General features: G+C 42.4%; 2 protein-coding genes and 1 long non-coding RNA gene across 16 annotated transcripts in view; 1 reads left to right on the forward strand and 2 right to left on the reverse strand.

The window, feature by feature from the left end:
* The window catches only part of CDC14B (cell division cycle 14B), a 48,650-nt gene extending 31,962 nt beyond the window's left edge, over positions 1-16,688 (reverse strand). For all 10 annotated transcript variants that reach the window (XR_011323148.1, XR_011323147.1, XR_011323146.1 and 7 more), the window contains exons 1-4: positions 16,396-16,688; positions 8,497-8,590; positions 7,484-7,559; positions 5,617-5,709 (exon numbers count right to left, since the gene is read on the reverse strand). Coding sequence is in view for 6 of the 10 variants with exons in the window: in XM_069775921.1 (XP_069632022.1) it covers positions 5,617-5,709; positions 7,484-7,559; positions 8,497-8,590; positions 16,396-16,552 (420 nt within the window). In the remaining 4 variants the exon portion in view is untranslated. The remainder of the gene's footprint in view (positions 1-5,616; positions 5,710-7,483; positions 7,560-8,496; positions 8,591-16,395) is intronic.
* Positions 16,689-16,767: 79 nt separating this feature from the next.
* Positions 16,768-25,344, forward strand: part of LOC138683729 (uncharacterized) — an 83,644-nt gene continuing 75,067 nt past the window's right edge. Inside the window, exon 1 of one of the 4 annotated variants that reach the window (XR_011323152.1) lies at positions 16,768-16,897. This is a non-coding gene — a long non-coding RNA (uncharacterized lncRNA). Of the gene's footprint in view, positions 16,898-24,132; positions 24,499-25,344 lie in introns of those variants that run through there. The other 3 variants (XR_011323151.1, XR_011323149.1, XR_011323150.1) reach the window with 3 other exon arrangements.
* On the reverse strand, positions 19,354-23,890 carry PRXL2C (peroxiredoxin like 2C). Of its 2 annotated transcripts, XM_069775928.1 has the most exons (6): positions 23,678-23,886; positions 23,087-23,155; positions 21,520-21,573; positions 20,980-21,085; positions 20,601-20,732; positions 19,354-20,029 (listed from the first exon to the last, which is right to left on the reverse strand). In XM_069775928.1, the coding sequence occupies exons 1-6, from the start codon at positions 23,858-23,860 to the stop codon at positions 19,902-19,904; spliced, it is 672 nt and encodes a 223-aa protein (XP_069632029.1). In that variant the 5' UTR covers positions 23,861-23,886; the 3' UTR covers positions 19,354-19,901. The 2 variants fall into 2 exon arrangements, with proteins under 2 accessions (XP_069632029.1, XP_069632028.1); XM_069775927.1 differs by lacking the exon at positions 21,520-21,573 and having other exon boundaries at positions 23,678-23,890.

Genomic DNA, 25,344 nt, shown 5'->3' on the forward strand with positions numbered 1-25,344 from the left:
GAAAATTAAATAGGGAATTTAAATAAGCTGTACTGTTAGAAACTCTGTCAACTCAAGTTTGTAAATAGCACTTTAAATTCACATCTATGATGTACTTAGTGTGATCAAGTTTATCCACCTGCTCACCCTTAACTGCAAAATCTACTTAAGGTTGCTACCTAAATCACACTTTTCACCCACCATGCTGACTTAAAAGCAAGAAAATAATGACATGATTCATTTTAAACTGCTTACAAGCAAACTTCATGTGATACAACTGTGTTCCAAAAATGTCACTCACCTAAAATAGCCTGAACTGCTGTAAATTGCAAATAATCACAACCCACCCATTCTGAACAAATACAAATAACTACTGTGTGTGACCAGACTCAAACACGAGCTCACACAGATGCCTAATTTTACTAGAGCTTAAAAGCATTAAATACTTCATTTCATTAAAACCTACATTGGATATACTAGTCAGTTAATACATTAAATTTTGTAGCAATATTCCTTAGAAGAAAAGGTTAAATACAGCAAAATTAAGATAGAAATATATTAGAATGAAAAGCTTCCTGTATGGATTTGTGGTGTACTGAAGAAATGCACATGTGGCCAACAGTCCCTTCATTAGCAGAAACACAGTCATTACGTGGATAAAAGTGGCAGAGAGGAAATAACTGCCTGTCTCTGGTAACTCTGTTCATCATAAACAAAAGCAAGAAACCTCCAATTAGCTTTTAAACAGCGGAGGAGAGATATAGAAAACCCTATTAGCTGGGAACTGTCTGGGCTGGGCACATCAGTACTTCACGAAAGCTAAGAAAGCAAGCTAGTACTATAGTGAGGGACCCCCAAAGAGCAACTTTTCTCCTAGGGAGACAAGCAGTCTGGTAAGAACATCGTGAGGAAGAACCTAGTAACAAACAGCTGGAAAAGCTGCCATCATGAAGACTAATCATGATTTCCCAAATACAGTTCAGAGAAGGTAGCTTTTTAGAGGACACAAACACAGAGAAAGCCAAAAAGACTCCAGGCAACTTTTGCTTAAATGAAGGGCCAGTACTTTGACCATCTCGCCTCTGCCACTCGCTTGTCAAGCACAAGCACCTCTCACCAAAACATAGCTGAGGGCAAAGACGGTTTACCCACCCGTAATTTGAGCACTGCAGCAGTTACCCATTTACCACCACTCAGCCTGGACCACTAAACAAACAGGTTCGCCTGCTTTTCCACGGCTTAGCCAGAGATAATTCTGCAAATGCCACGGTAAGAACAGAGCAGTTAACATCACACAGACTGGTGCTAATTGCTTCTGCAACCTCCAGCTTCTACCCAGTATTAGGCCCACAGGTAGGAAGGACACTAACAAATTGAAAAGGCAAAAAAAACAGTACTACAGATCAGAACAGATGAAGGAAACGCTGCTTACCCTGAAGAAAGAAGATGAGAAAATAGACAAAGTACAGAGATGAGTCCTGGAGAAGGTGACCTGAATTACAGCAGTTCATGGGGTGGTACCCTCGGAGGGTCACCCTCCAAGTACATAATTAGTGCCAGGCCTGAGAAAAAAAACACTGTTACTAAGTTAATGCAGCCAAGGGGAGAGGGGGGAGCTTGGGAATTGGGTTGGTAGGGCACAGAGGGTACATTTTCTTTCTTAACATAGAAGGAGCAATGATGGAAGAAGCAGACTTTCCTCACCCACAGCCAAGTCCTGGTGAAAATCAAGAGAAGCCACTGTAGAGATCAACTCAGATCACTGCTGCTTTGGTAGAGTGGTAAGGCCTGAACAGTGAAGATAGCTTCCAAGGAAAAGCAATTTTTCTTTAAAAAGTGAAGAACAAAGGTGGGGTTTCCCTCCCGCCCCCCCCTTCTTTCCCCTCACCCCCTCCGCCCAAATTAAGTATAAACATTCAACCCCAACACATGGAATTCTGGCTACCCTTTGTGTGGCTGAACTTGCCAAATCTATGCTAATCTACACAGAAGAGTATTATTCTCATTATACAGTATATCATCTGTAAAAATGAAACAAAATACAGAATTAAAATAGATGAAAGATGAACAATAAAGGTATTAAGATCTAAATTGTTAAGATTTACTCTAAAAAAAAAAATCATATTTTATTCTAAAGCTACATATATATATAAATGTATTTGAAAACTTTGTTCTTCACTGTTAAGACCATCTTATACTGAAGAGCCCTGTAGCTTGAATTAGGCTGTGCTGTCACATCAAAGTACACCTGGAAGGAAGCAGCAGATGCAGGAGAGGGGAGAAAGAAGTGTGTAGCCTGGAGAGTTCAGAAACTATCTCCACTGAAGAGGAAAGAAAGAGAAGTTAGATGCAGGTGAGAGGGGAAAATACTGAAACACACCAACTGTGAAGAAAAGACTGGGAGCAGACTTTGCTTGTAAACCAGAACACTAACAGCTGCCCTTACACTTCAAGGCTTTCCTGATTCCCTTAGTAGTCAAAATGAGCATATCCCCACATGATATATACACACACACATATATATAAACAAAAGGTGATGAATGATAAACCATGCTAATACATCCCAATTGCTTTAAGCAGAAGTTAAGTAATACTCTGTTGAAGAATACAAATTTAAGGTCAACAAGCCCTTAAAATGAAAGGCTTGGAAGTTGCTAGCATAAAAATATTGAATGTTTATGAGGACACACAAGTTCCAGAGAAGAACTAGTTATATACAGTTCATTATAGTTTTATAGTTAAAACGTGACTGCATTTAAAAAAAAAAGAACAAAAGCAGAAAGCACACACTTAACTGTGTCTGTGCTATTCCTGAAAATGTGGCAGACTTATTTCTAAGAAGTAACTTAAAACACCTGCATCTACAGAGCACCTTGCACCCAAAACTATGCTTAAGTTATCAGAGGCCTTACAACACATGCAGACAAGCACTATTTTCATGACTAACTCTGTGAAGGCTACTTTCCCTTTCTCCTTCCTTGCTCTTCCCACCTGAACTCCTCCAACCTGACGCACTGCCATCTTCAACCTAAGGTAAACCGTTGAAATGGGAACCCACCATGAAGCTAAAAAACCAAAATCAAACAAGAAAACACATTCAACCCACAGAAAACAAAATACAGTGGCAATCTACCACTTAGACTGTATGGGATCAGAAATTAAATGATGATACTCAGTTCAAGCAACAAAGAGCATTACCAACCAGACATGGTCTGATTAACTTAAATTACAGAAGAGCTTCTTAAAGTTTTGACGAAGAGCTGGATGGATCCTTCTTCATCAAAAAGCAAAGCACTCCGAACTGAAGAAGTAGGTAGATGCTTAAGCCCACTTTATTTAAGTTTTAAATAAAAAAGGCCTCGATATATTTCCTTCCAATCAGGAAATATGCTTACAGACGTATATTTATCATGCATTCTGTACAGATCTTATACTATGGCTCACCCCACAGAGAACAATTCAATTCTCCCTGCAGAAAGCGGAAATGTGGGATGTATATTTTTGAACACTTCAGGAGTGAGTGCTGTAATTAAGCCTGCCTCTTCATGAAAGATCATCAAAGGGCGCCAAGGAAAAAAAGTAAGCCTCAGGGGCACAGTCTTTCTTCTGTGATCTTCCTTCACTGGAATCCCTCCCACATCAATCTGGGAAGAAACCATACCCTACTTTATAGAAAAAGCAGTACCAAAGCAGAAGTCTGTTGCACTGCAAAAAAAATCAGCATCTTGCTAGAGCTACCTCACCACCTACGACTTATGATTCGGCAAAACAGACATGCTCCCATTCAAGGAGGGGATGATATTCACATAGTCCTTCACTTTGCCATGGGTCTTTAAGGGAAACTGCTGAACTAGTCAACCTATACAATGCAATAACCTAAGCACAAGTCTCTGAACTCTGAAAATTAGCAGTGGTTTGGACTAGCCTTTTCTTGCCATACACCAGCTGTCTGCAACTAGCCCTCCCACATGCATGGCTAGTCAGTCATGATCTCGTGTCATACTTCAGCTGGATCTGTGTTACCATTCTTTCTGTACTCCGTAATTCCTACCTCCTTCACTGCAGTTCTTTGAAGCAAAAACTGCCTACTCCTCTGTCCAACAGCCTCCATTTTTAATTATCAGGCTTTGGACTGTCATGATCCATCCATATTAATCTTAGAGCTTTATTCAAGTCTGTCCAAGCATTCCTCTTCAATTGCATGTTGTTATTGCAACATGGCAGGGCTACTGAATGATCAGAAATAAGATTTGTGTTAGGTTTTTTGTATACTTTTACATAGTCAACCACAGTATTTTCATATTAGATTGTTTTGCCCTTAGTTAATTTTCCGTAATGTGGATTCTGCTCAAAATGTCAGCTGCAGCACTGCGCAACACTACTACATATATTCAGAACAAAAGTTTAGGGAAAAACAAAACCCAGTTCCTTCCAAATAACGGCTGATAACTGAAACCAGTCCCCTCTCGCTTTCTGGGCCTCCATTATGATCAAGTCACTAGGAAGAAGTTTTCCTAAAAGCTGCAGCTGTTTTGTTAACATAATGACTTAACTGCAAACAGGTTTAGTAAGTCATGTTGCCAGTTTCCAAGTGGTTTAAGAACGCAAAGGTCTACAGCAACATTCCTAAGCGCCTGTGTTTCAAATATCAAGGGTGATGTATTTTGAAATCTAGTTCTAATTTGTAGTAAGTACTGTAGAAAATAGACAACTGAGAAAACCTGGGGAGCAGGAAATGGACCTCCTGCATGATGTAGAGAGGTAGCAAGGAGACTACCAGCATCACAGCAAGTACTGTATAGGCTTGCAGCTAATAAATAGGAATGACTTAAGGCTGTATGAACTTTGACCCCTCAAATCTCTAACATCAAAAAATGCATAAGTTCTCACTTCATTTTATTACTCAGTAAACAAGAGAGATGGTTACAATCAAAGTGTGTTACAAGTCAAAGCAGAACCTGAATATGGTACATCACATCTTCCATTCTGAAGCATTCAGCATTTTATTCCTTGACTACACTTTTGTGTACCAAACACATGCAGCTGTGATGTCATCTTCCCCTCTGCAGTCAGGCACCTGGCTCAGTACACTTCCAGCCACCTGGTATATTCCCAGGCTTTATACTAGCTCTAAGCCTACCACATGATCTCACTCCTTCTCCTAGGTTAACTGAAGAGACCACCTTACATTAGAAAGGAAGCAGCTGGGGAAGAAAAGGTATATTTAAATGTGCATGCAATGGCAAATGATATACTGTACTTAGTGCAAGATAATATTTCTCTATTTTAAGAAAGAAAAAAAGAGAGTATGTGTGGGTGGGGGAAAGGAAAAACATCAAGAAGCAGTCTTTTTTCTAAATTAAAATATTCATAAGGATTTTTTTTTTCAGTGGTGCTCTTACTTCTTAGGAGCATAGATTGCAGTAGAGAGGAAAAAAACCAAAACCATTCAACTCCATTCACATACCTACTATATTTTAAAAACTGTCTTAGTATGTGGTACCTTACTATAAAATACATTAGTAGAAAGATTATTCAAGAGAAAAGAATTGTTTTTATCTTGCTGTCTTAAAAATTGAGTATGAAAAAATGAATACATTTAGGAAGCTGATGCAATGTAAAAATTTAAATACTTACTGCGTAGGAGCCTATGAGGAATGCAGCATTTGCTTGTTTTTTCTGATCAAAGCCAGTATAATGAATTATTTTCTTCCTTATCAATGAAAATGACTGTATCAAGAAATGAACAAGATTATGATTTTGCATTTTAGACTTTTCATGCTTTCTTTTATAAAATTAGAGGAATGCAAGGGTCTGTTCACCTACTTTCAGCCACCTGTATTCAGAGGACCAAGTATACTGTAGACTAGTCCCTCAAAAGCTTTGGAATACTCTATTGCATTCCTACCTAGATTGTTCCAGTATTTTTCCCAGTGTCCAGCCTAAATAATTTTTGATACAAATTACAGTAGTATTTCTTTTTCTCCTTAAATGCATTTAGTATTTCTAACTTCAAGCCCTATGTAACAATAGGCATTTTTGAGAAGTAAATATAAAGTGGCATTCTCAAAAACATCACAGGCATGTTAAAGTCACAATAGTTTTGAAAACAGAATTTAGACTTTTTTTATTCTTAAAGAAAACCTGACTCTAGATAAATCAACTAGTAGTTGTTTCTAAGGATCAGAACCACTGGAAAATACATGCTTAGATTAAAATATTTTTAAAGTATTTCTAAACTTTATCATAAATAACTTTAAAATTTCATCTCGGCTTGGCATATAGTTTCTCCAGTTACCTTAGAAAGGGGGTGGAATGGCATTGCCAAGAGAAAGGACACTTACATCTGTGGTGGCAGCAAACACTATCTCCTAACTGGCCCTTGAAACAAATTTTGATGCGCTTGAAACTGTATACTTTGATCAACTGCTAAGCTATCATAAAATGTCACTATTTAAATAGCAATGTTACTTGCTCAGATACTATTCAATGCACTCAAGACAAATAAACCCCAGATCACTAGCAGTAGTATGTTCTCAGCAATCCTAAAGCACCTCTCCAATATCAAACCCAAGATATTCAAAGGGATTGTAATATAGACTTGTGTTGCTTCAGAGCACCCTGTAAACAAAAATCAGAGAATCTTGTCTCCAGCAAACCTGTTTGTAGTGCCACAGGGACAAAGGAAGTCTGAATTATGCAAACTAATACCAGTGACAGACATCAAGGAATGAAAAAAAACCCCAATCTCTGTTAAACTATAATGTTCTGCATACTTCCCAATTTTCACAGTTCAGTGGCAGTTTCAAGATCTAAGCAGTTTTGAAGAGGCAAACTGTGATTCACATTAATGCTAATAAGCTTTTTTATCTGCCTAACAGGTTTTACATTCCAACATCTGTTAGAGGTCAACTAATTTGAAGTCATTCATGTTAACTAATATCAGAACTCTCTGTTTTAAAGACACTATGCTCTATCGAGATCCCAATCCCCAAAATTACTAAGCACCCCTCAGAGAAGCTAATTGGCAGTAGAGGCATGGCAGTCTCCTTCAGGACAATGCCATGAACACTATCAAAGATCAAATGTTGCTTCTTACCAGGTATGTCAGGACCAGAAGATAAACCCAAATCAAACAAAAAACATCTCAAATAAAAATGTGTTGCATTGCTCCCTCAAGCTCACTCAATGCTCGCAGATTGCCAAGAAAACTGAATTCCAGGACGGGAGCTTTTCATTTAAAGAAGTCTGTACCCATTTACCAACTTATCTTTTAGGAGCTTAACATTAGTTACTGCCACAGGGGTGCATCTTCTGGATCTTAAAAGTAAGTGTTTTTTCTCTCCTGATCCTCCTCCTCCCTAAATTTGCCTTGATAAAATTTAGCATTTATATTCAAAACTTAGCTCGATTAGGAACCCAGGAAAGCAACTGAACAAAAAAAGCCCATTTGTTTTTGTTCTTTAAAAAGTCAAGAATATTGAATAAAAACCCCAAGTGTTACCTTTAATTTCTTATTTAGCTTGCAGCAGTATCTGTAGACCATTGCCAGATTGAGTGGTCCAAAGTCTGCATAGAAGCTGGTAGGAAAAAGGGGAAAAATTGTACATGACCTCTGTAACTGCTTTTTTTTTTTAATCAGATGCACAAAGCAAGGAGTAATAATACATATGTGATATATGTGCATCATTTTAAAAACGAGAATGCCTTCTTACATACATAATTTGTTGGAGGAAGCAGTATTGTCATGTTTAAACAGGGACTCAACCTTTCTGCTTTGTTTTCCACACACATCACCATTCAAAACCAAACTGGAATACTCAAGGTTTCAAAAAATTCTCACTACCTTATCACTCTGTGACATCAGTTTAGAAACTCTATTTTAAGAGAAACCCAAAAGCTTTACTTTAAAAGAAGGCAATTAATATTGCAGAGAAAAGTGAACACAGAGAATAAAGATTGATTAGTACCTTCAAAAACAGTAAGCACACCCTTGGTCAAAAATATTTAAAGAATTAGTAGCATTCCAGATCACATACAAAGGCATACACTGTTCACTATAGCGGAAATAATATATCCATTGTCAGCTCATAAAGGCTTGAATTGATTTTGCCAGTTTCTTCTCTTATTCTCAGAAGTTTAGACTTAAGATTCCACTTAATACGTGAGGAACCAAAGACATCCCCTTCAGCTCAGCAGTCCAGTGCGCACTTCTGAATATATATTTTTGCATCATGCTACTGTCTTCTAACAAGAATGGGTACAGTGAAAGCTTCTGCTTTGAAAAGATTTTTAAGAAATCCTGATGGGAAGCCAGGAAACCATTCTAAGACATATAAATCATCATGGCAGATAAATCTGAGAGGACCAAACTCATGTAATTAGTTCTATAATGGGAATAGTATGTTTCCCTCAGCTACATTTGAAAACAGAATGTCAATTAGACTGGTTCCTCATTGCTGTTGTTCTGACTAATTTATTTCTGTAAAAAACAGGAAAAAATAAGTCTGTACTTACTTCTCATATACAAGTTCATCATCTATGCAGAAATAATGGGTATTTGCAGCTCCACTCTTTGGTTTTTGGCAGAGAATTGCAAAATAAAGGCGATCTGAAATGCAAGAAAATTTAAAGCTTTTATAAACATACACTTTTCTGCTGAACGTTGGAAATATTACCTGTCAACAGAACAACTTTAAATGGTTTAAAGTGAACCAAATCTTCTTTTAAGTATTACTGAACTAGATATTATTATTTCTCTGGTGTTAAGCAACAAGACATACAAAGATTGAGGCTTTTTGCTCAGCAGTGTTCCCATAATCTGCAGCTCTTTACTGTTCTTTCTCAAACTAAGTGTTCACAGGAAAGCTACCTGTTTGATGACTTTGCAATATAGCAGGAGCCTGACTTGCACCCACGCACAGAGAAAAGACCCACCTCCTTTTGGCAACAGACCCCACCTGTGGCACTCCGAATACCGCCCCCCCCCCCCCCACTAAGCCATAAATCCCTCAGCACCTCATAGCACCTACGTTAAATCAAACAGCAAAGCATGCTCATGCTGAAACACAGGCACTTCCCATCTTTCTGTAAAACGATGATTTCCACAGCAGTGGCGTGCAATTAAAGCCTGCAGGCAACAGACGCTGGAGGGATGTGAGGAGGCGAGGTGGCAGCCCACTGCTGTCCGCAGGAGCACCAGCGCAGCCGCCACCTTGACATCCCTGTTCGCATGTCCATCCCCACCCCGGCTGCCCCCTCCAAACCTGCATGCATGCAGGCAGGAGGCACCTTATGTTTGCCCTGGCTTTCTTCGTTAAGCTGAAGGGAAAAAAATGCCAACAGTATTCACATAGATATAAATTATTTTTATGGCCGGGGGAGCTGTAGCCCCAGTGAACTTTAAACACCAACTGTGCGGCTGCTGTAAATTGCTGTGCTTGCGGTAACTGGTCAATAAAAATTGAGGCCTTGCAGCACCACAGCAATACTTTTCTTCCTCCTGCTGAAAAAATATCCTTGTAAAATACAAGGATTAAAATTCAAACCTAAAAGGAAAGATTTTATTTTTTGCAAACTAGTTGCCTGGAACAGATATATTACTTAAATACCAAAACAGATCACCTGCATATAAACCTGTAATTTCAAGGCATAATTTCTGATAAAGAAAAATTGTATCTCCTTTTCCAGAGAGCAAGGGAGAAAAAAAAAAAATCACTTTATGCTTAAAAAAAAAATCCCCCATGACTAGCACTTAGAAATCATTACTTGCATCTTGAAAATACATGGTAAAGTATGCCATGAAAGGAGTCCCCACGTCTATCTATTCAACACTCACATTCTCAGTGCTCACCTATGTACAGCAATATATCAGGGGATGGAGGCAGACAACACCAAAAAGTGTACATTTGCTAAATACACATTTCAGTAAAACAGCTGCCTGATGTGAATGGTTTGGCTTAAACATTTACAGGTCAGGTGCCACCAGAGACATGCGGAGTAACTCCTGAGCAAGTCAGGCACCTACTTCCTTACTCTCGCAGCAGCAGCAAGGCACCAAACTTGCTTATTGAATTTCTAACAGTCCCATCTTGCAGGCACAGTAGCTGCAGTACTAGCTGGGAAGTGCATTACCTGCTTAGAAAATTCTGTACCTCCCAGCATTTACCAAAGGATCTCCTGAAAACAAGCCAAAGGATAAAATTCAGAGTAATGCTGTGCGTTTTTAAGAAGTGACTAAACTGGCCCACAAAGAGAAATAGTGTGGAGAAGCAAGTGCAACGCCACCTCAACTGGATGCAAAATACACTATGGGGAAAACTGCTTCACAGAAAGGCAGTCCTGGGAAAGTGTTCAGGCCAACACTTTGGGAGTGGAGGGAGCCCCAGCTTGCCACAACTCCCCTGCATCTGTCCTCACCACTGTGTTACTCCCTGTGCTGTGTCTAGGTGGATTTGTGTGAATCATAAACTCTAACAGGTATCCTAGCACACACACTAAATAAATTTTAAAAAAGAAAAAAAAGAAAAAAAAAAGCTGCTTTGGTGGTTTACTTCCCTCTGCCCTGAGAATGAGTGCTAATGTCTGTGGGGGGAGGACTGAGCTCAAAGGAGGAAGCAGAACAGAGAACTGAGAGGATACGATATCTAGGGAATGTGTTGAAACTGGCATTGCTAGATTAAACATGTCACACTACAGCTCCAAGCTATAATTTCACACTACTTGTAAACTGATTTAATGGCTAGCTGCCACCAGGTTGCTTAGAAGGAAAAGTTTTCTTCTGAGTTAGCTCACTGAACCAGTCCACTGGGGGTTAACAGTCGGAATACACAGCCAGAATTTTTCCCTCGATGGCATCTGTCCCTTAGATCCGGTCTAATTATTGACTTACACTGAGCTCTCAGTGTACACAAACAACATCCGCATCACAGTCTGGGCAGAATGGCTGCAGTACTCAAACTGACACGCTACCTTCTTGCACACCAGCTTCTTCACATAAATTTACATCACTTTTGAAAGTATAAAAGCACTACACAAAGAGTAATCCAAAATCCTCAAATACAAAGGGAGGATCAAAATGAAAAGAAATATATTTGCACAGGTCAAAGAACTAAAATAATTTAGCATCTTGCTGCTAAACAGGATTTGGAGTAACAGAATCACTTGCTTCCTCAATGCTCCTACTTTTACTAAAGATCTTCTGCAGCTTTTGCAAAAATGTCCAACAAAAATAAGAACTCCTATCCTGAGTGAAAAGTGTGTAAAAGGCCTTTTGAATTGCTATTCTTAAAATACCTGGAAGAAACTCTAGTTTAATGAATTTACAGAAGTACCTCACAATATGAGCAGTATGTGCCAAATGCCAATATCCTGACAAGCTGTCCGTTCCTGCGCACCACTAACAATTGCTCCTAACAGCAGGCTCCACCTTTTAAACATGTTTCTTACAGGGAGGTTTTAGAAATGAGCTACACGGAGAAGTCCTTTCCCATAAGTGTATTTACCTTTCTGCTGGCTTACCAGTCTGATAATCAGACAAATGCTGTGATTCTGACCACGTCTGGTTTTACCTCTTTTTTTGCAAACACTTTCCCACTTCTGTTTAGCCAAGGATTACTGTGTTGATTTTTTAATAGGAGTTAACACATGCTGAGAAAGGAGAATTCCTTCATTAAGATCTGATTGCAGGATGAGGGCTTACACATAAAATACACCAGAGCACTAAGGAATTGATTTCACTAGGATTCCACAAAGGCTTGGACTGCAGGAGCAAGGCTTCTTTTTATGCTTCCTTTGTGAATTTTAGCTTTTTAGTATTTCATTTACATATAGTGTGCTTGAGCATTTCCAGATTCCTGCAAATTTCTGATCAAGGGCCATCCTAAAACTATCAAACTAGAGCAGACCTTTCTAATCGTCTCTCAGAAGAATGAGGGGGTAGGGCTCACTGCCTTACAGGCTGCATCTGCACTGCAATTAGGAGATACGACCGCAGTATGTTGGATATACTTAAATTACACTTGATTTTGTTAGCCTCATGTAACAAAACAGTTAAAATACAGAAACATGGACGTCACTGTAGGCAATTAATTTGAGTAAGCATCCAATGTACAACAAAATGAGCCTGCATACCCCTAATCGAGGACTGTGTTACCACAGCTTTGCTACTGCTGGTACATGAACTAGGGAGATTAAAGCTAACACAAGCATGTCTACACAAGCTATAATAATCACACATCTGACTGCAGTGTGCGTACAGCAGGAAAAGCATTTTCCTTCTTTTTCAGATCCACAGTGTTCTGTGGAAATAGATATGAGAGCTACCACTTCAAAATCATGTTAATGTGAATATAGAGATGACAAAATAATCTCCTTCCCTTTACTCTCAATAAGCCTGATGCTTCTCAGGATCTGCTGCACAGGCCTTGAAGAAAGAAATTTCAGTAATTCAAGAGACAACTAAATACAAAACAGGCACTCGCTGCAGGACAAGTCTGCATACGATCAGCAAAGATTATTTCATAAAAAAGAGAAACTCTACAGTTCTATTGTTAAAAAGATGCCTTAGATGAGAAATTCAGAGGAGACTGACAGTACAACAAAAACCAACATTAGCTATTTTGAACTACCAGGAATGTAACCAGAGAGTTATTTACTACTGTAAGAGGAGTGTATTTCTAAATTCAGAGTTGGTACATGGTATTTCATTGTGTTTGATTTAAAAGAATCCAAAATATCACAAAGACATATGAGAAAATGTAACAGACAAATTCTGTTGCAATGTCAAGACGAAGAGCAAAATTGCACAAGATCTCCTTTTTAGTCATTCTGTCCTGGAAAAAGATTCATTCACTCATCACTACGGTATTTCAAATTTAAGTGACGATAGAGTTGGCAATTTGAACAACAGCCCGGCCTCTGAAAAAGAAAATGAAAGCACACTAAAAAGCTAAAGGAAGTTTTTATTTAACAGAAAACCGTGAAAAAAAGTATTTTCAGGGCCATGTCTCGACTGATCAACAACACTGTGTTACTTTACTCAAATACAGTCCTTGCACTCTGCTGCTCTTGTCTGATACACAAGACTACTTCACATATGGTCATGCACTTTCAAGTGCTGGATTAAATACTAAAAGCCTTAAACTCGTATTTAAAATCTTAACTTTAGGAAAGACTTACAAGTAAGTGAGATCATATTGATGAAAGAGTAAATACAGCTTTTGTACTAATTGGAAGTGTTGATAGTCAAAATGTTGGAAAGCTTAATGATACTCCATAGAAGTGTCTTTAGCATTCAAAAAAATAGTTTTCTACATAATGCACAAAGTTTATAATGACAAGCCAGCAATACTGGAAAAACAAAAGACAGCTCAATGGTTTGAAAAAAAAACCAACACAAAACTAAAGAAACAACCCACCTATCAATGAACATACGAAACCGAATGCTATTTGATAAAAACTCCAAGTGACAGTGTAAGTTAAAATGATTCTCAATAAAGAAAAAAAAGGCATATATAGTACAGCTTAGAGCATCCTTTAAGATGTTAGTTCCTCACTGTAAACAAACTGGATATACACTTAGCAGGAGGACAAACAAATGTCAAGAAATGCCCCACAGTGTTCTATCACTTAAAATTTAATTCCATGTATAGTTACTGAGTTACTTCATTTTAGAATTAAGTACCAAAAAGAAGTGAGAGAGAAACACGCACCTTTTGCCTGAGGTTTATGCATTATAATTCCACATCTTCTTTAAAATGTTATTTATAAAATCAGAGCAATGACAAAGAAAAGCAGCCAAGGAAAGGAAGTCAACAGCTTTCAAGCATTTTACACAGAATTGTTACATTTTCTTTAGATCATATAAATTACTTCTTTCAGAGATCAGAAGGATATGGGAATATGCTTCTAATAGACAGAAGAAATGCATTCAGCTCCAGCAAATTGAATTCATACCAGCAAGACTCACGCATTAGCTGACAAAGTGAAAATGGTAAGTCTTACCATGCAGCTTAACAGAGCAAAACAAACAATTTTTTACAAGAATAGCTTTTCTGAAGTAGTCTTAATAGTAAACAAAAATATTTAGATTATTCTGATTAAAAATTATTCTGACATATGGCTGATGCATACATTAAGAAATTCATTAAGAAATAAAGAAATGCTGTAATTACTGTAAGTATTTTGAGCATAAAATCCATGCAAACAATGGATCACAAACTTTGCTGTTTATGAATGTAACATCACACAAGAAAAGATCCATAAATCTTCACAGCTATTTAGGTTTGTTTTCTGCCTCTGTCTTTTGGCAAAGATGAAAATGAGGGTAGCCTGCAATGTTCTTAATGAGTTTGGCACCGTTTCTGTAAGCAGATAAGCTAACACAGATCTCTCAGCCTTTACAGAGGCTAAAATATTTACCAGTATGTCCATTTGCAAGAATAAGGCCTTACGCTTTAACCTATCTGCAGTCCAGAACTATTAATTCATTTCTCAGAGCTGCATTATGAGAAGGCAGAACTGACAGTTCAAAACTTGAAGTAACTCCTAAAACAGCTGAATAAAAAGGCAAGCCTGTGGACTTATTCTATTAAGGTTTCTCTTTTAAAAATACGTATAACATATCAGCGTAATAAATATTAGACTATTGTTCCATTATTAGAAGCTTGTAACCAGCAGCCACGGCGCACAGTGAGAAAAGAGGATGAAGACAAAATGCAATATTATTAAATAACCTACTGCATTTTAATCGTTTGTTATACTGTGTACTGCTGCATATGGTGAAATCCCACTGAAAAAAACACAGTCAAAGCCTAACTGCTCTACTGTATTATTTAAATGGGCGAACATTTCTTTGGAGGAGCAAATACAGTAATTTAAGGGGCCTGCTGATGCCAGATGTGCATTATCAGATCCAAGCAACTGCTGCGTGAGAATGGTTACACAGACCTGTTTGCTAGAGATCTGAGCCGGGCAGGGCTGCACGGTATTCTAGGTAGTGAAATTACTTTGATATCAAAAAGCCATCACCTGCCAAATGAGAGGTTTCTACATTTAACCTTAAAACTGTACCATCATCATTTCCGATATAAATGGTTGCAGTTACAGAAAAATACACATATGGAGTTATTGTAGCATTAGAGTTCTGCACATAAGTACGCTATTATGTTTCTCTGTGTAGATGAGCCCTAAAATGCTGCATTTTAGGCTGGAGTATTCAGGATTTTATTCCGACAGTATCAGAGCTTTTTAAAAGGAGGAATCTGGTATGCTTTGGGAGTTTACATTCTTCCTACATCACTACACCCAATTTTCAAAACAAAATCTTGTAGTTTTCTAAACATATTGTTACCTAGGAGACACACTAGTTAATTTAAGGAACCCTGCTTCTTGGCACAGGTAAGACTGGTGCCTTTCATCCACGTTTGTTCCTGGTATTTTTGTTTGCTCTGTCTACAGATGATTTCCCATGCCCTTCACAGAGAAGCGGTAAGTGAGGTTTATTTCTTGGTTTATAAGAGAAGTTGTAAATATGACCATTCTCAGATTCTGACACAGGACGTAAAAAGGAATTTTTTTTTGGTTTTGTTTTTTTTTTTGCTTTCAGGCAAACTAAACTCAAGCACGTCGTTTATCTGGGGACCTCCAACCCACATCCAGAATTATTTCGGCTGTGTTCCAACACGCTTCTCCACAGAGGCAGGTTCCCGTGCCAAAACAAAGCACGGCTCAAACCAGAGGGCCGCCGAGAGGACGGAGGACACTGAGCAAACCTGCCCGCAGAAGCCGTCGGCGCTCGAGTGCCAAGAGGTGGGACGCGCGTCCATTATTTTACCCACTGGCCAGCAAGCACGACGTGAGGGGGAAGATACATATATCCCCAGTACAGAGAGAAATTCCCGCTACTTCCCGCCCCCCGAAACCCGTTTTACTGGCTCAAATGCATTTTCCCTCTTGCAAGCAGAAGGCAATCGCCCGGTGCAGCCACAGTCATTAAAAAAACCCCCACGGTATTCGCTCTTCTGGAAGCACGGCTGGACTAGCGATGCATTTTTAAAGAGTACTTCGCTCTGCGAGACGCCGGCGAGGCAAGGGCTGACCCCCGGCACGGGCAGAGGGCAGAGGCGGCGGCCGCCGCCGCCCGAGCGCCCCGGGGTCCCGGCGGGACCCCGCGCTGAGGGGAAGTTTTCCCGCCCCGCGGCCGCACCTCCCACCCGCGGGCCGGCGCGGCGCCCACCGCCGGGACGGGACGCGACTCGCCGGGACCGGGACCGGGGACGGGGACCGGGACCGGATCCCCCCGCCCCCCCGCGCGCCCCCCGCCCCGTCCCGCCGCCGGCAGCCCGGCCCCGACACGCGCCTCAACTCTCCCGCCGCGCTGCCACCCCGCCCGCCCCCCCGGCACGCCCCCCTCACCGGCGATCCTCAGGCAGGTCTCCGGCGCGGCGGGGGGCGCCTGCCGCCGCTCCGCCTCGCCCCCCGCCGCCCGCGACGCCGCGCCCCGCGTTCTCTTCAGAGCCGGCGGCGCCGGGGCCGCCCGGCGCCGGGCCTCGGCCCAGCTCTTCCGCTTCATGGCGGAGGCGGCCGCGCCGCTACGGTGGGTTGCGAGGCGGGCCGCCTCATCCCCGCCGCGCCGCGCCGCGCCGCTCCCCGCGGGGCTCGGGCCGCCCGAGGGGAGGGATCCCGCGTCGACGACGGCGGCGGCGGCGGCTGACGCGTCTCCCCGGACACCGCCCCCTCCCACCGCATGGGAGGCATGCACCGACGGCCTCCCCCCCCCCCCCCCCTCCCGCCCCGAGCCGGCGGCAGCTCCCGGCCACCTCCCGGCACCCCCGCCGCCGCTGATTGGGTCAGCGCGGTGTGGCGTCACCAGCGCGGAGCCGTGGGGACGGTGATGTCATAGCGGGCGCTGGAACAGGTGGGCCGGGGGGGGGCGCGGACGGGCGCGGCGCTTCGGGGCTGCCGGCGGGGCCCTGGGCACCTCGCTCCTGCCTCGGCTGGCGGAGTGCCGCCGGGGCGGCGGGGGGCGCGGCGGCGTGACCGAAACGCGGCTCGAGGGCGCGCGAGGGCCCCGGCTGCGGGGTGCGTCCGCGCCCACGGACGGGCCGGCGACGCTTGCGCTGGCACGAAGCCGCCGCCGCCGCCTTTGGAAGCGAGTGATTTCGGTTGGGTTTCTGGAGGCGTCGCGGTCTTCCAGGTGCCTCTCGCCGTCGACGCGTACCGAACGAGGGTCCCAGGGCGACGCGGCGTTGCGTAAGGCCAGCTGAAACCGGCCCGGGGCGCGCGGTCGGCTTCTGGTCTGAACATTAAGTGGATTTATCTGGAAAGTGAAAATAGCTGGGTTTGAGTCTGCTTTTCAGACACAGCGATACTTTAAAACACACCATTATTTTAAGTAGGTGTTGAAGTAAATCAAGCTAGGAGTTAAAACAGCTTCTGGAAACTGCTCCCTCTCGACCTCTGTCTAATTGGCCGCGGCAAAAACCCTCGCTGAAGTATTCTGCCATCTGCTGAGTGTGAGGCCAGTGTTTTATCTCCCACTGGTTTCCGCCTTTGCCTGCAGAACTTTTTTAAAAGACTTTTTCTAAGTAACACCAGAGACCTAAAATTCTGCTGGCGCTTTGAAACCCATTCCTACCGTGGACGAATGTGGCCATCGTTGTTGCAATTCGTTACGCAGGTGGGAATCATCGTCTTGCACGGTGGCAGGGAACTCGGTGAAGCTGTGGCCACGTGCAAAATGCAGGGCTGATGCCCTAATTAAGATTGCTCTTCTACTGAATCCTCCCCTCTGCCTTCTTCCCTCTTTCTGTCTGCTCGTTGTGAATCTTTCTGAAGAAGTGATGTTGCTGGGATAACACACAGGCCATGGTATGGTTCCTGTCAGTATTGAAATGGTGGGGGTGGATGACTTCAACCTACAGAGCTGTCACGCTACAACTTCATTCATTCCAATCCCTTTTAAGAGTCCACGGTTCTTTTAGCTACAGTTAGTTTTAGTTAATGTATTAGCAGCAGTAGAACTAGTCCCACTGTGTATTATTTTAATTCTACTGAAAGCTAAACAAGCAGAAAAACAGCTAGCCAAACACTTCCTTTAAAATAAAAAGCACCAAGAATATGAAAGTGAAGTGATTGCAAAACAAAAATGGAACTAGGGTCAGTGTCCATCAGGTGAATGAAGCAGAGTGGAAGCACTACAAATAAACTGGTATCATTCTTTCTCTTTGAAAATAATTTAAGTTTTCTCCATATCTTATCTTTGTTTTACAAACAGCAGACCAGTTTTCTAGCTTGCTTTCTGCTGTGGTTTAGGTAACATAGAGGCTGACATACTCAAAAATACTGGTGAGCTGGAGAAGCCCTGAAGGGAGGGGGCAGCTCCCTGTTTACGAATGTAGGGGCAGTGGTTGATGAAAAGCAGACTTTACTCCCCTGTGAGCCTCAGCCGCTGGTCCCTGTCTGTTATGCCAAGTTCTGAGGAAGCCTCTGGCCAGCCCTGAAATCACGCGGGTTCAGTCTGCACATGACCACTTTTAGCCCTGTCCCAACTGCTGTTTAGTCAAAGCAGGGAATTTAACATGGTGTTTTTACATTTATAATATCCTTCTTCTAAACACACCGTATCAAAATGTGTATGTAATTAATAAGGTGCTAAGGCATAGTAGCTTTAATGGAATTACATTGCTCAGTATCATTACGTTTCTTAAGCAAGCCTTTTCTTTTTTGTCAGGGAACACCGCATTTAATTTCACATACTCTTAGTGGTGTAGAGCTCTCTGGAGCTTGCTCTGGGCCTGCCAGTGACCTTAATGGATGCAGGGACAAACCTCTTCACAGAATACTGTTCTACAGTTGCACTAGTGCAAAAGCTTGAAAGGGGAGAGAATTTGCAGGTGAGATATATATGAATAGTAGCATTTTACAGTGAAGGCCAAAGATCAGAAACTGCAGAGGAGGATATGCTCCTCCATAAATCTCAGAAAATCTTATTTTAAAATTACTGAAAAGAAGAGGCTCATGGATGAAAGAGGGCACATCTACTTTAATGAAAACAACAGATACTGAACAAAAACACTGCTAGAAAAATGGGTAATATGAAGTCTGACAGAACTGCAAACCAAAATGCTGTTGTCCTTAGCTCAGTTGTCTAGGACAGAAATAACTATGGACATTTTTTCAGGGACCTCTTGCTCTGAGAGGAAGTACATACACACAAGGGAGAATATTCTGCTGCAAATCTTCATAGGAAAACAAGTAATTGACCGTGGCCTACTCCAAAACTGACAATCTGATCAGAAATACGTTTAAGACACACCTCTCCTCTTACAGACCCAAGTTTTTGCATGACACAAAAGAATTGCAGACAATGGATGATGTATTTTAAATATTTATTTAAAACTATAAAATGTATTTCATAATATCTGCCAGTAGCAGACGCAAAAGGGGGCATGAGACTGAGTCCCAGTGTTCAAAACTGTGATTTTTCAAGGTATATTTTAATACAAGATTGTCACATGGTGCTGGAAGCTTTAAGATATCACTGAGAAGTATTGGATTGAAAGACAATGTGATCTGCTGAAGGCAAAAATCCCAAGTTCCTCCTGAGCAAAACCAGATTTTTTAGTTTAGTGCATCTTGAACAAAGATTTTAAAAATATATTAGCAAGATTGGTTGATGAGGAAATAACAAGCTAGAGGATTTTTTGCTATAAGCCTCAGTTGTTTTAGTTTTTGTTATACGCAACGGAAATAGCACTTTCGTGTCCATCTTCATTGCCAGGTAGTTTATTCTGTGCTCTGATTTTCTCAATAAGGTTTCAGATGTCCATAAAGACACAACAGTACTGATGCTGGTGGCAATTCACTGGAGAATTGTTCTTGCAGAGCACAAATAAAAAAAATCATATATTGTGCCAGTGTCATATGTCAATAATCTGGGGTTTGTTTGTGAAATTTACTGTTTTAACTCCTGCCAGCTGCAAAACTGTGTTAATGGGAACATGATCCAGCCTGTTTTTATCAAGGTGCAAAAAATGAACTTCATTGCCTGGAATGGAATGAGAATAACATGTAAAAATAGTTGAATAAAATATTTATTTATTCAAAGACATAAATGAATCAAAGAAGCATTCTGATTTCCTACTAGTTCTTGTACAAATGTATACTAGTTCTACAGAATGCATAATATGCTGTATTTTAAACAATAACAAAGATTTTTTTTTTAGTTAAGTTATAGAAGCAAGGAACATCTAACTGGTAAGTCCTCTCCTCATGCATTATTCCTGTACTAAAACCGCAATAAATGCCAAGAGTCAAATGTGAAAGCGGAGTGTAGGTGAACACCACAATGTCAAAAAAAACCCCCTCCAAACTTGGTGGCTGTTGTTCCATCAGCACTCCTATCAATTTCTGCAGGACTACGATCAGCTTTGTGCCACCTCTGTGGGAGGTGAGACTACACAATGACACTTCCACAGTTTCCTTCAGCTGGCAAAATCACACATTTCAACACAAGACTCTCTCACTGGGATCCACAGGGACAGCAGCCGAGAGGGTAGCTTTAAAGCAAACAGCTGAAGGAGAAGACTGTAACTTTCACACAAAACAAAGAAGCTCACCTGGGCCTAAAATCAGAGCTCCTCCCTGCTGAGCGGGGTCTCCTTGAAAATCAAAAGCTGGGCCAGTCATTGCTCTCCACATACTCCTAATACTTCCCAGGAGCATGTTCGATTTCACATGAGGGCTCCGCACTAAACAAAACGGCAAAATACTTGTTATCTAGAAATACGAAAGTATATAAGGAGAACAACAAAATCGAACAGCTGCTATGAATAGATTAGAGTTTCCTGATTGCCGGTGTTCTGAAAAAATACAGCCTACGAGAGATGGTCTGATGGGCACCTCCCTTCCTATTTACATTGTGATCACACTATTTTACCAGAGCGTTCTTGCTTTGTTCTGTGTTAAGTCCAAACAAGACAAGAAAATTATTCTTACCTGATACATTATTACCTTCACCTCTTTTCATGCCAAGCGTTTTATAAATTTCCCTTTGTGGATCTACATACATTTCGTGTGTATACCCAGTTAAACTGCAAAAGGGCTGTAAAACATATGCATACAAAAAAAGTAATATTTTTAAGGTTAAGACAGTAATTAGGATCTACTGACAGTGGAAAAAATACTGACACTCCACCCCCCCTACCCCCCCCCCCCCCCCCCCCCCGATTTGGAAACCTGTGGATTTGTCATGTTAAATTAAAGACCAAAAATTTTTCACCCCAAAGCTTTTACTAAAACAAAGCTACCAGTGAAATCAAGAAAAGATGTTTCCTTAGCAAGCCCCAGTGGTTTTTAAACTGAAAGTTTTAGTTATTTGCTTTATTCATGTACGACTATTAGAATTGCTTCATGAAAAAGAATACTGTCCTCTTTGTGGTTGCAAATGACCATCTTTTCACTCAGAGCAAAATCCCTCAATGCAGACCATTAAGACACAACAGAGGATACAATGCATTTAATAACTACTTTATTTACCTTGATGTGATGATAAGATGACTGTCCAATAACTATAAGCCTCACATTTGCTTCCTAGAACAGAACATGGGTATTGAAACTGTAAAGAGGAGCTTGGTGTTTCTGCATGGCTGCAAAACATTATCAGAGTCTGTTGTCCTGAGTTAAAATTATTTGAAATTAACATCGCTTACATATTTGGAGCCTGCACCTTTGTCTATCACCTACAGTTAGCAGCTACATTAATTTATTAAATGAAAAAATGATTTTTAAAGATACTTTTTAAGTTACAGATGTGTAAACTTTTAAGTTTTCTGTAGCATAATCTTTTCAATTGATTGCAACCTGCTATGGTTTTGGAAATTCAAAATTTCCACTCAGTTGCACCTGCATCTAAAGAAGCAGCATGCAAATATTGGTGCACATACAAGTACATCTGTGATTTACATATATGGATGCTCATTAATAGATCTAACTTGCATCTGCATGTACTGCTGTCTTTTGCAGGTGCAACATTAGGCCTGAGTCTAAAATAGAGACCAAAACGTTAAGTTCCTTTAGATGCCAGTAAAATGCTTAATAAAATTTAAGGTTGTTTTAATATTAAGGTAAAATACTTGCCTTTCCCACATAGAATCATTTTGCTTGTTATGAAAAGAAACCCTCCTAAAACCAGAATACTCACACTAAGAAAAGCATGAATGGTTTTGATTCTCTGTATAGATTTATTTGAGCAGCCAAATTAAGAAAATGTTATTCTGAGTAACACTGATCAAGCTGCTCGGAAAAAATCTGTCCTGAGAAGGGGAGCTGACAAAGAAATTGCCCAAGTTCCTAGTCTATCTAAGGCTTGCTGTCAGCAAGGAGCTGAGTCTTTGTCATCAGCTATGCTGCTGTTGGGAATAAAATACGACAGAATTTCAATCAGCAGCCTTGAACAGACAGATTGACCTTCCACATTTAGCAGGGGATCATTGTCTTTCTGTGGTATCTCCTACCACCCAACAAATACCCATCCATAGCAACCTCTGCCCACTCCATTTCTCCTTTCTGTCACTATGTCACTCCTGTTTGTGCAGCTGCCTGGAGAACAGGTCACACAACTGATGCAGCTTACAAATAACTGTAGAAGAAGATACTATTTTTAATCCAGATCAATTTCCTGAACTTGTTCCATGCACAACCATCAGTCAGCCATACAGGCATAATGGAAAAAAGAGCTACTGCCCTTTTGTTAGTTAGTGGTCGGGAGAAGACAGCTGCCCAGGCTACTACTAATACCAAAAGAAATGCCTGTCAGGTGTTGTCTAACTGTTCAGAACACAACAGAAAAAACAGCACCCAGCTAATGGGGCAGGGAGAAATAATGCTGCTGCAACAGAGCATGTAGTGTAATAAATCCTTTCCTGCATCTCCTAGGCAGGAAAGGCCATTAAGGCTATTGTAGCAAACAATGAAAGCGCTAACTTTCTTCTGAGCCTTTTTTTGATTCCTAGAAGGTTTAAGCCTCACGCGAGCCTGCAGCGGGATGTAACAAATCTGCTCGACTACAGCAAGCCCATGTAGGTATTGAGGGCAGAGTACTCACTTGTAAAAATGCCTCGGGGACTTTTGCCAGGTCTTCTACATACTCCTTACAGGTGTAACATAAAAAATTCTGCAACATAGCCAGTTGGACGTGTCAGACACAGACATAATTGCTTAGCAGTGAAGCATCAGACTCTGACCTGTGGCCAAAACCATTTTGGAGGTGATCGGGAACTGGGGAGAGGGAAGATGACAGTTCTCTGAAGTCACCAAATTTGGATTAGGATTCCAGTTTAATCCAAGCCTGAACAAGGACACCGGGCTTGGGGCCTTGCTAGTATTTTTATCTCTGGATATTTTAGGAACGTGGGTCTGGCCTGCCAGCTAGGAAATCGGGGGACACACCATACTTGTTTCCCTAAACTCACGGTTGGAGAATTGTTTCCTTCCAGGTGACGACTGCATCATTCCACCCAGGAACGGGCGTTCTTCGAAGCAGACCCGACCTGCTCCGTGCTCTCCTTTCTCTCTAGGGCTCCAGCCTAGCTCGAGTCAACCCCCCGCGCCGCCTCCCCAGCCCCGCTCGCAGCCGACCCGGGCCGGCCGCCCGGCCGGCGAGCCGACCCCTCCCGGGCAGCCGCTCCCTCCTCACCCGCACGAACACCACGATGGCTTTTCGCTCCCCGTACAGGGCCTTGAAGGGGATGCTCCTCCCGTCCGCGTCCACCACCAGGCAGCGGGCGGCCTCCCGCAGCTCCCCCAGCTCCGGCCGCTGCCCGCAGTCCCGCGCCCGGCCGACCTGCTGCGTGACGGGGGGCACCGGGGGCCCGGCCATGGCCCAGCTCCGGCCCCGGCGCCGGCTCCGGCTCCGACCCCGACCCCGACCCCGACCCCGGCTCCGGCTCCGGCCCCGGCTCCGGCTCTGTGCGCCTCTGCCTGGCCCGGCCCGGCCCGACCCGGCCCGGCCCGGCCTACCCTGCCCGGCCGGGGAAGGAGGAGGAAAAGAAAGGCGGAGCCGGGGAGGAAAGCTCGGGGGCTGTGTGGCTGCGAGGAAGTGCCGGGGCTGGGCGGGAGGGCATCGGCTCCTTCCCGTTCCTGGCAGGGACGCGGGGTCGGCGGGCTCGCCGCTCGCTTGAGGGGGAGCCGGTTTGTTGAGGGCCTGGGGGTACGAGGAGAGGGAAGTCCGCTGCCGAAACCGCTGCGCCTCGGTGGCAGCCAGAATGCAGTTCGTGCCAGGAAAACGGAACAAAATCAAGCCGAGCCTCCCAGAAGCGGTGGGGCAAACGGAAGCAGTGACGCTGCTGTACAGTCCTCAAGGGCAGGGTTCGCTTTGCAGGGGGCCGCAGCGTTTCGGGGGACTGTGAGTGAGCTGGAGCACTGTGTTTTCGAGGAACTGTCGAGCTGCTGCGTGAGAAAAAAACAGACCCCGTTTCCTTATTGAAGTAAAAGCAGAACTTCATGGGACCTTGGCAGGTGAATAGCAGAGGATGCTGAGCAGTGCAAATGCTTATGTGAGTGGGTGTATCAAGTGCACATAGAAATGAGTGAACAGATCTTTAAGGACACTAGACAGCTGAAGAGTGTTGTAGTCTCTTGGGTTGTTGTGTTAGCTGAAAGCTCATGAGGAGGAGAGCGCTTTCTTTAGTGGACAGAAAAAAACAAGTATCAGAGGGAATAGGACTGGGGGAACTCCAGAAGTTAGTCTCCTTTATGAAGCTGTGATAATGTTAGTTCCAAAGTGTCTCTTGGCAAGCTGTCCCAGTGTCTATAATGTGAATGTTATTCAAACTTACATCCCCTGTACTTTGGGTTAAGCCTATTGCTTTTATATTACTGGGAGTGAGCACATAGAGCCGGTTAATCCCCTTACTGCATCGACTTTTCAACTATACACAGGCTATTGCTATGTTGCCCTCGAACTCCCGTTTCCTAGACTAAATAATGCCCCCCCCCCCCCCTTTTTATGATTCTGTCTTCTCATAGGTCATGTTTTCTAGAATTTCTAGAATACAGGTTTTGTAGTTTCCTCTGGACTTTCTAGATGGTTTCTGCCATTCCTGAAGTTCAGTGCCTAAAATTAGACACAGTATTTTAGCTAAGCATTAGGTTTTCTTCATGTCTTGGATCTGTACGTCCACTTACACATCCTAGGATTGTGGTTGTGCTTTTTGCAACAGCACATTTTTATTGACTCCTTTTCAGCCTGAGAGCCCCTGTCACACCCAGCTGTTCTGCTCCAGACCTTCCCTAGAAGGGAGGGCATTACCACCATTTCTTTTACAACACTCAGTGAAAGAAATTCTCTCTAACGTCACAATG

Source organism: Haliaeetus albicilla, chromosome Z (assembly GCF_947461875.1).
Source record: "Haliaeetus albicilla chromosome Z, bHalAlb1.1, whole genome shotgun sequence".
NCBI lineage: Eukaryota > Metazoa > Chordata > Aves > Accipitriformes > Accipitridae > Haliaeetus > Haliaeetus albicilla.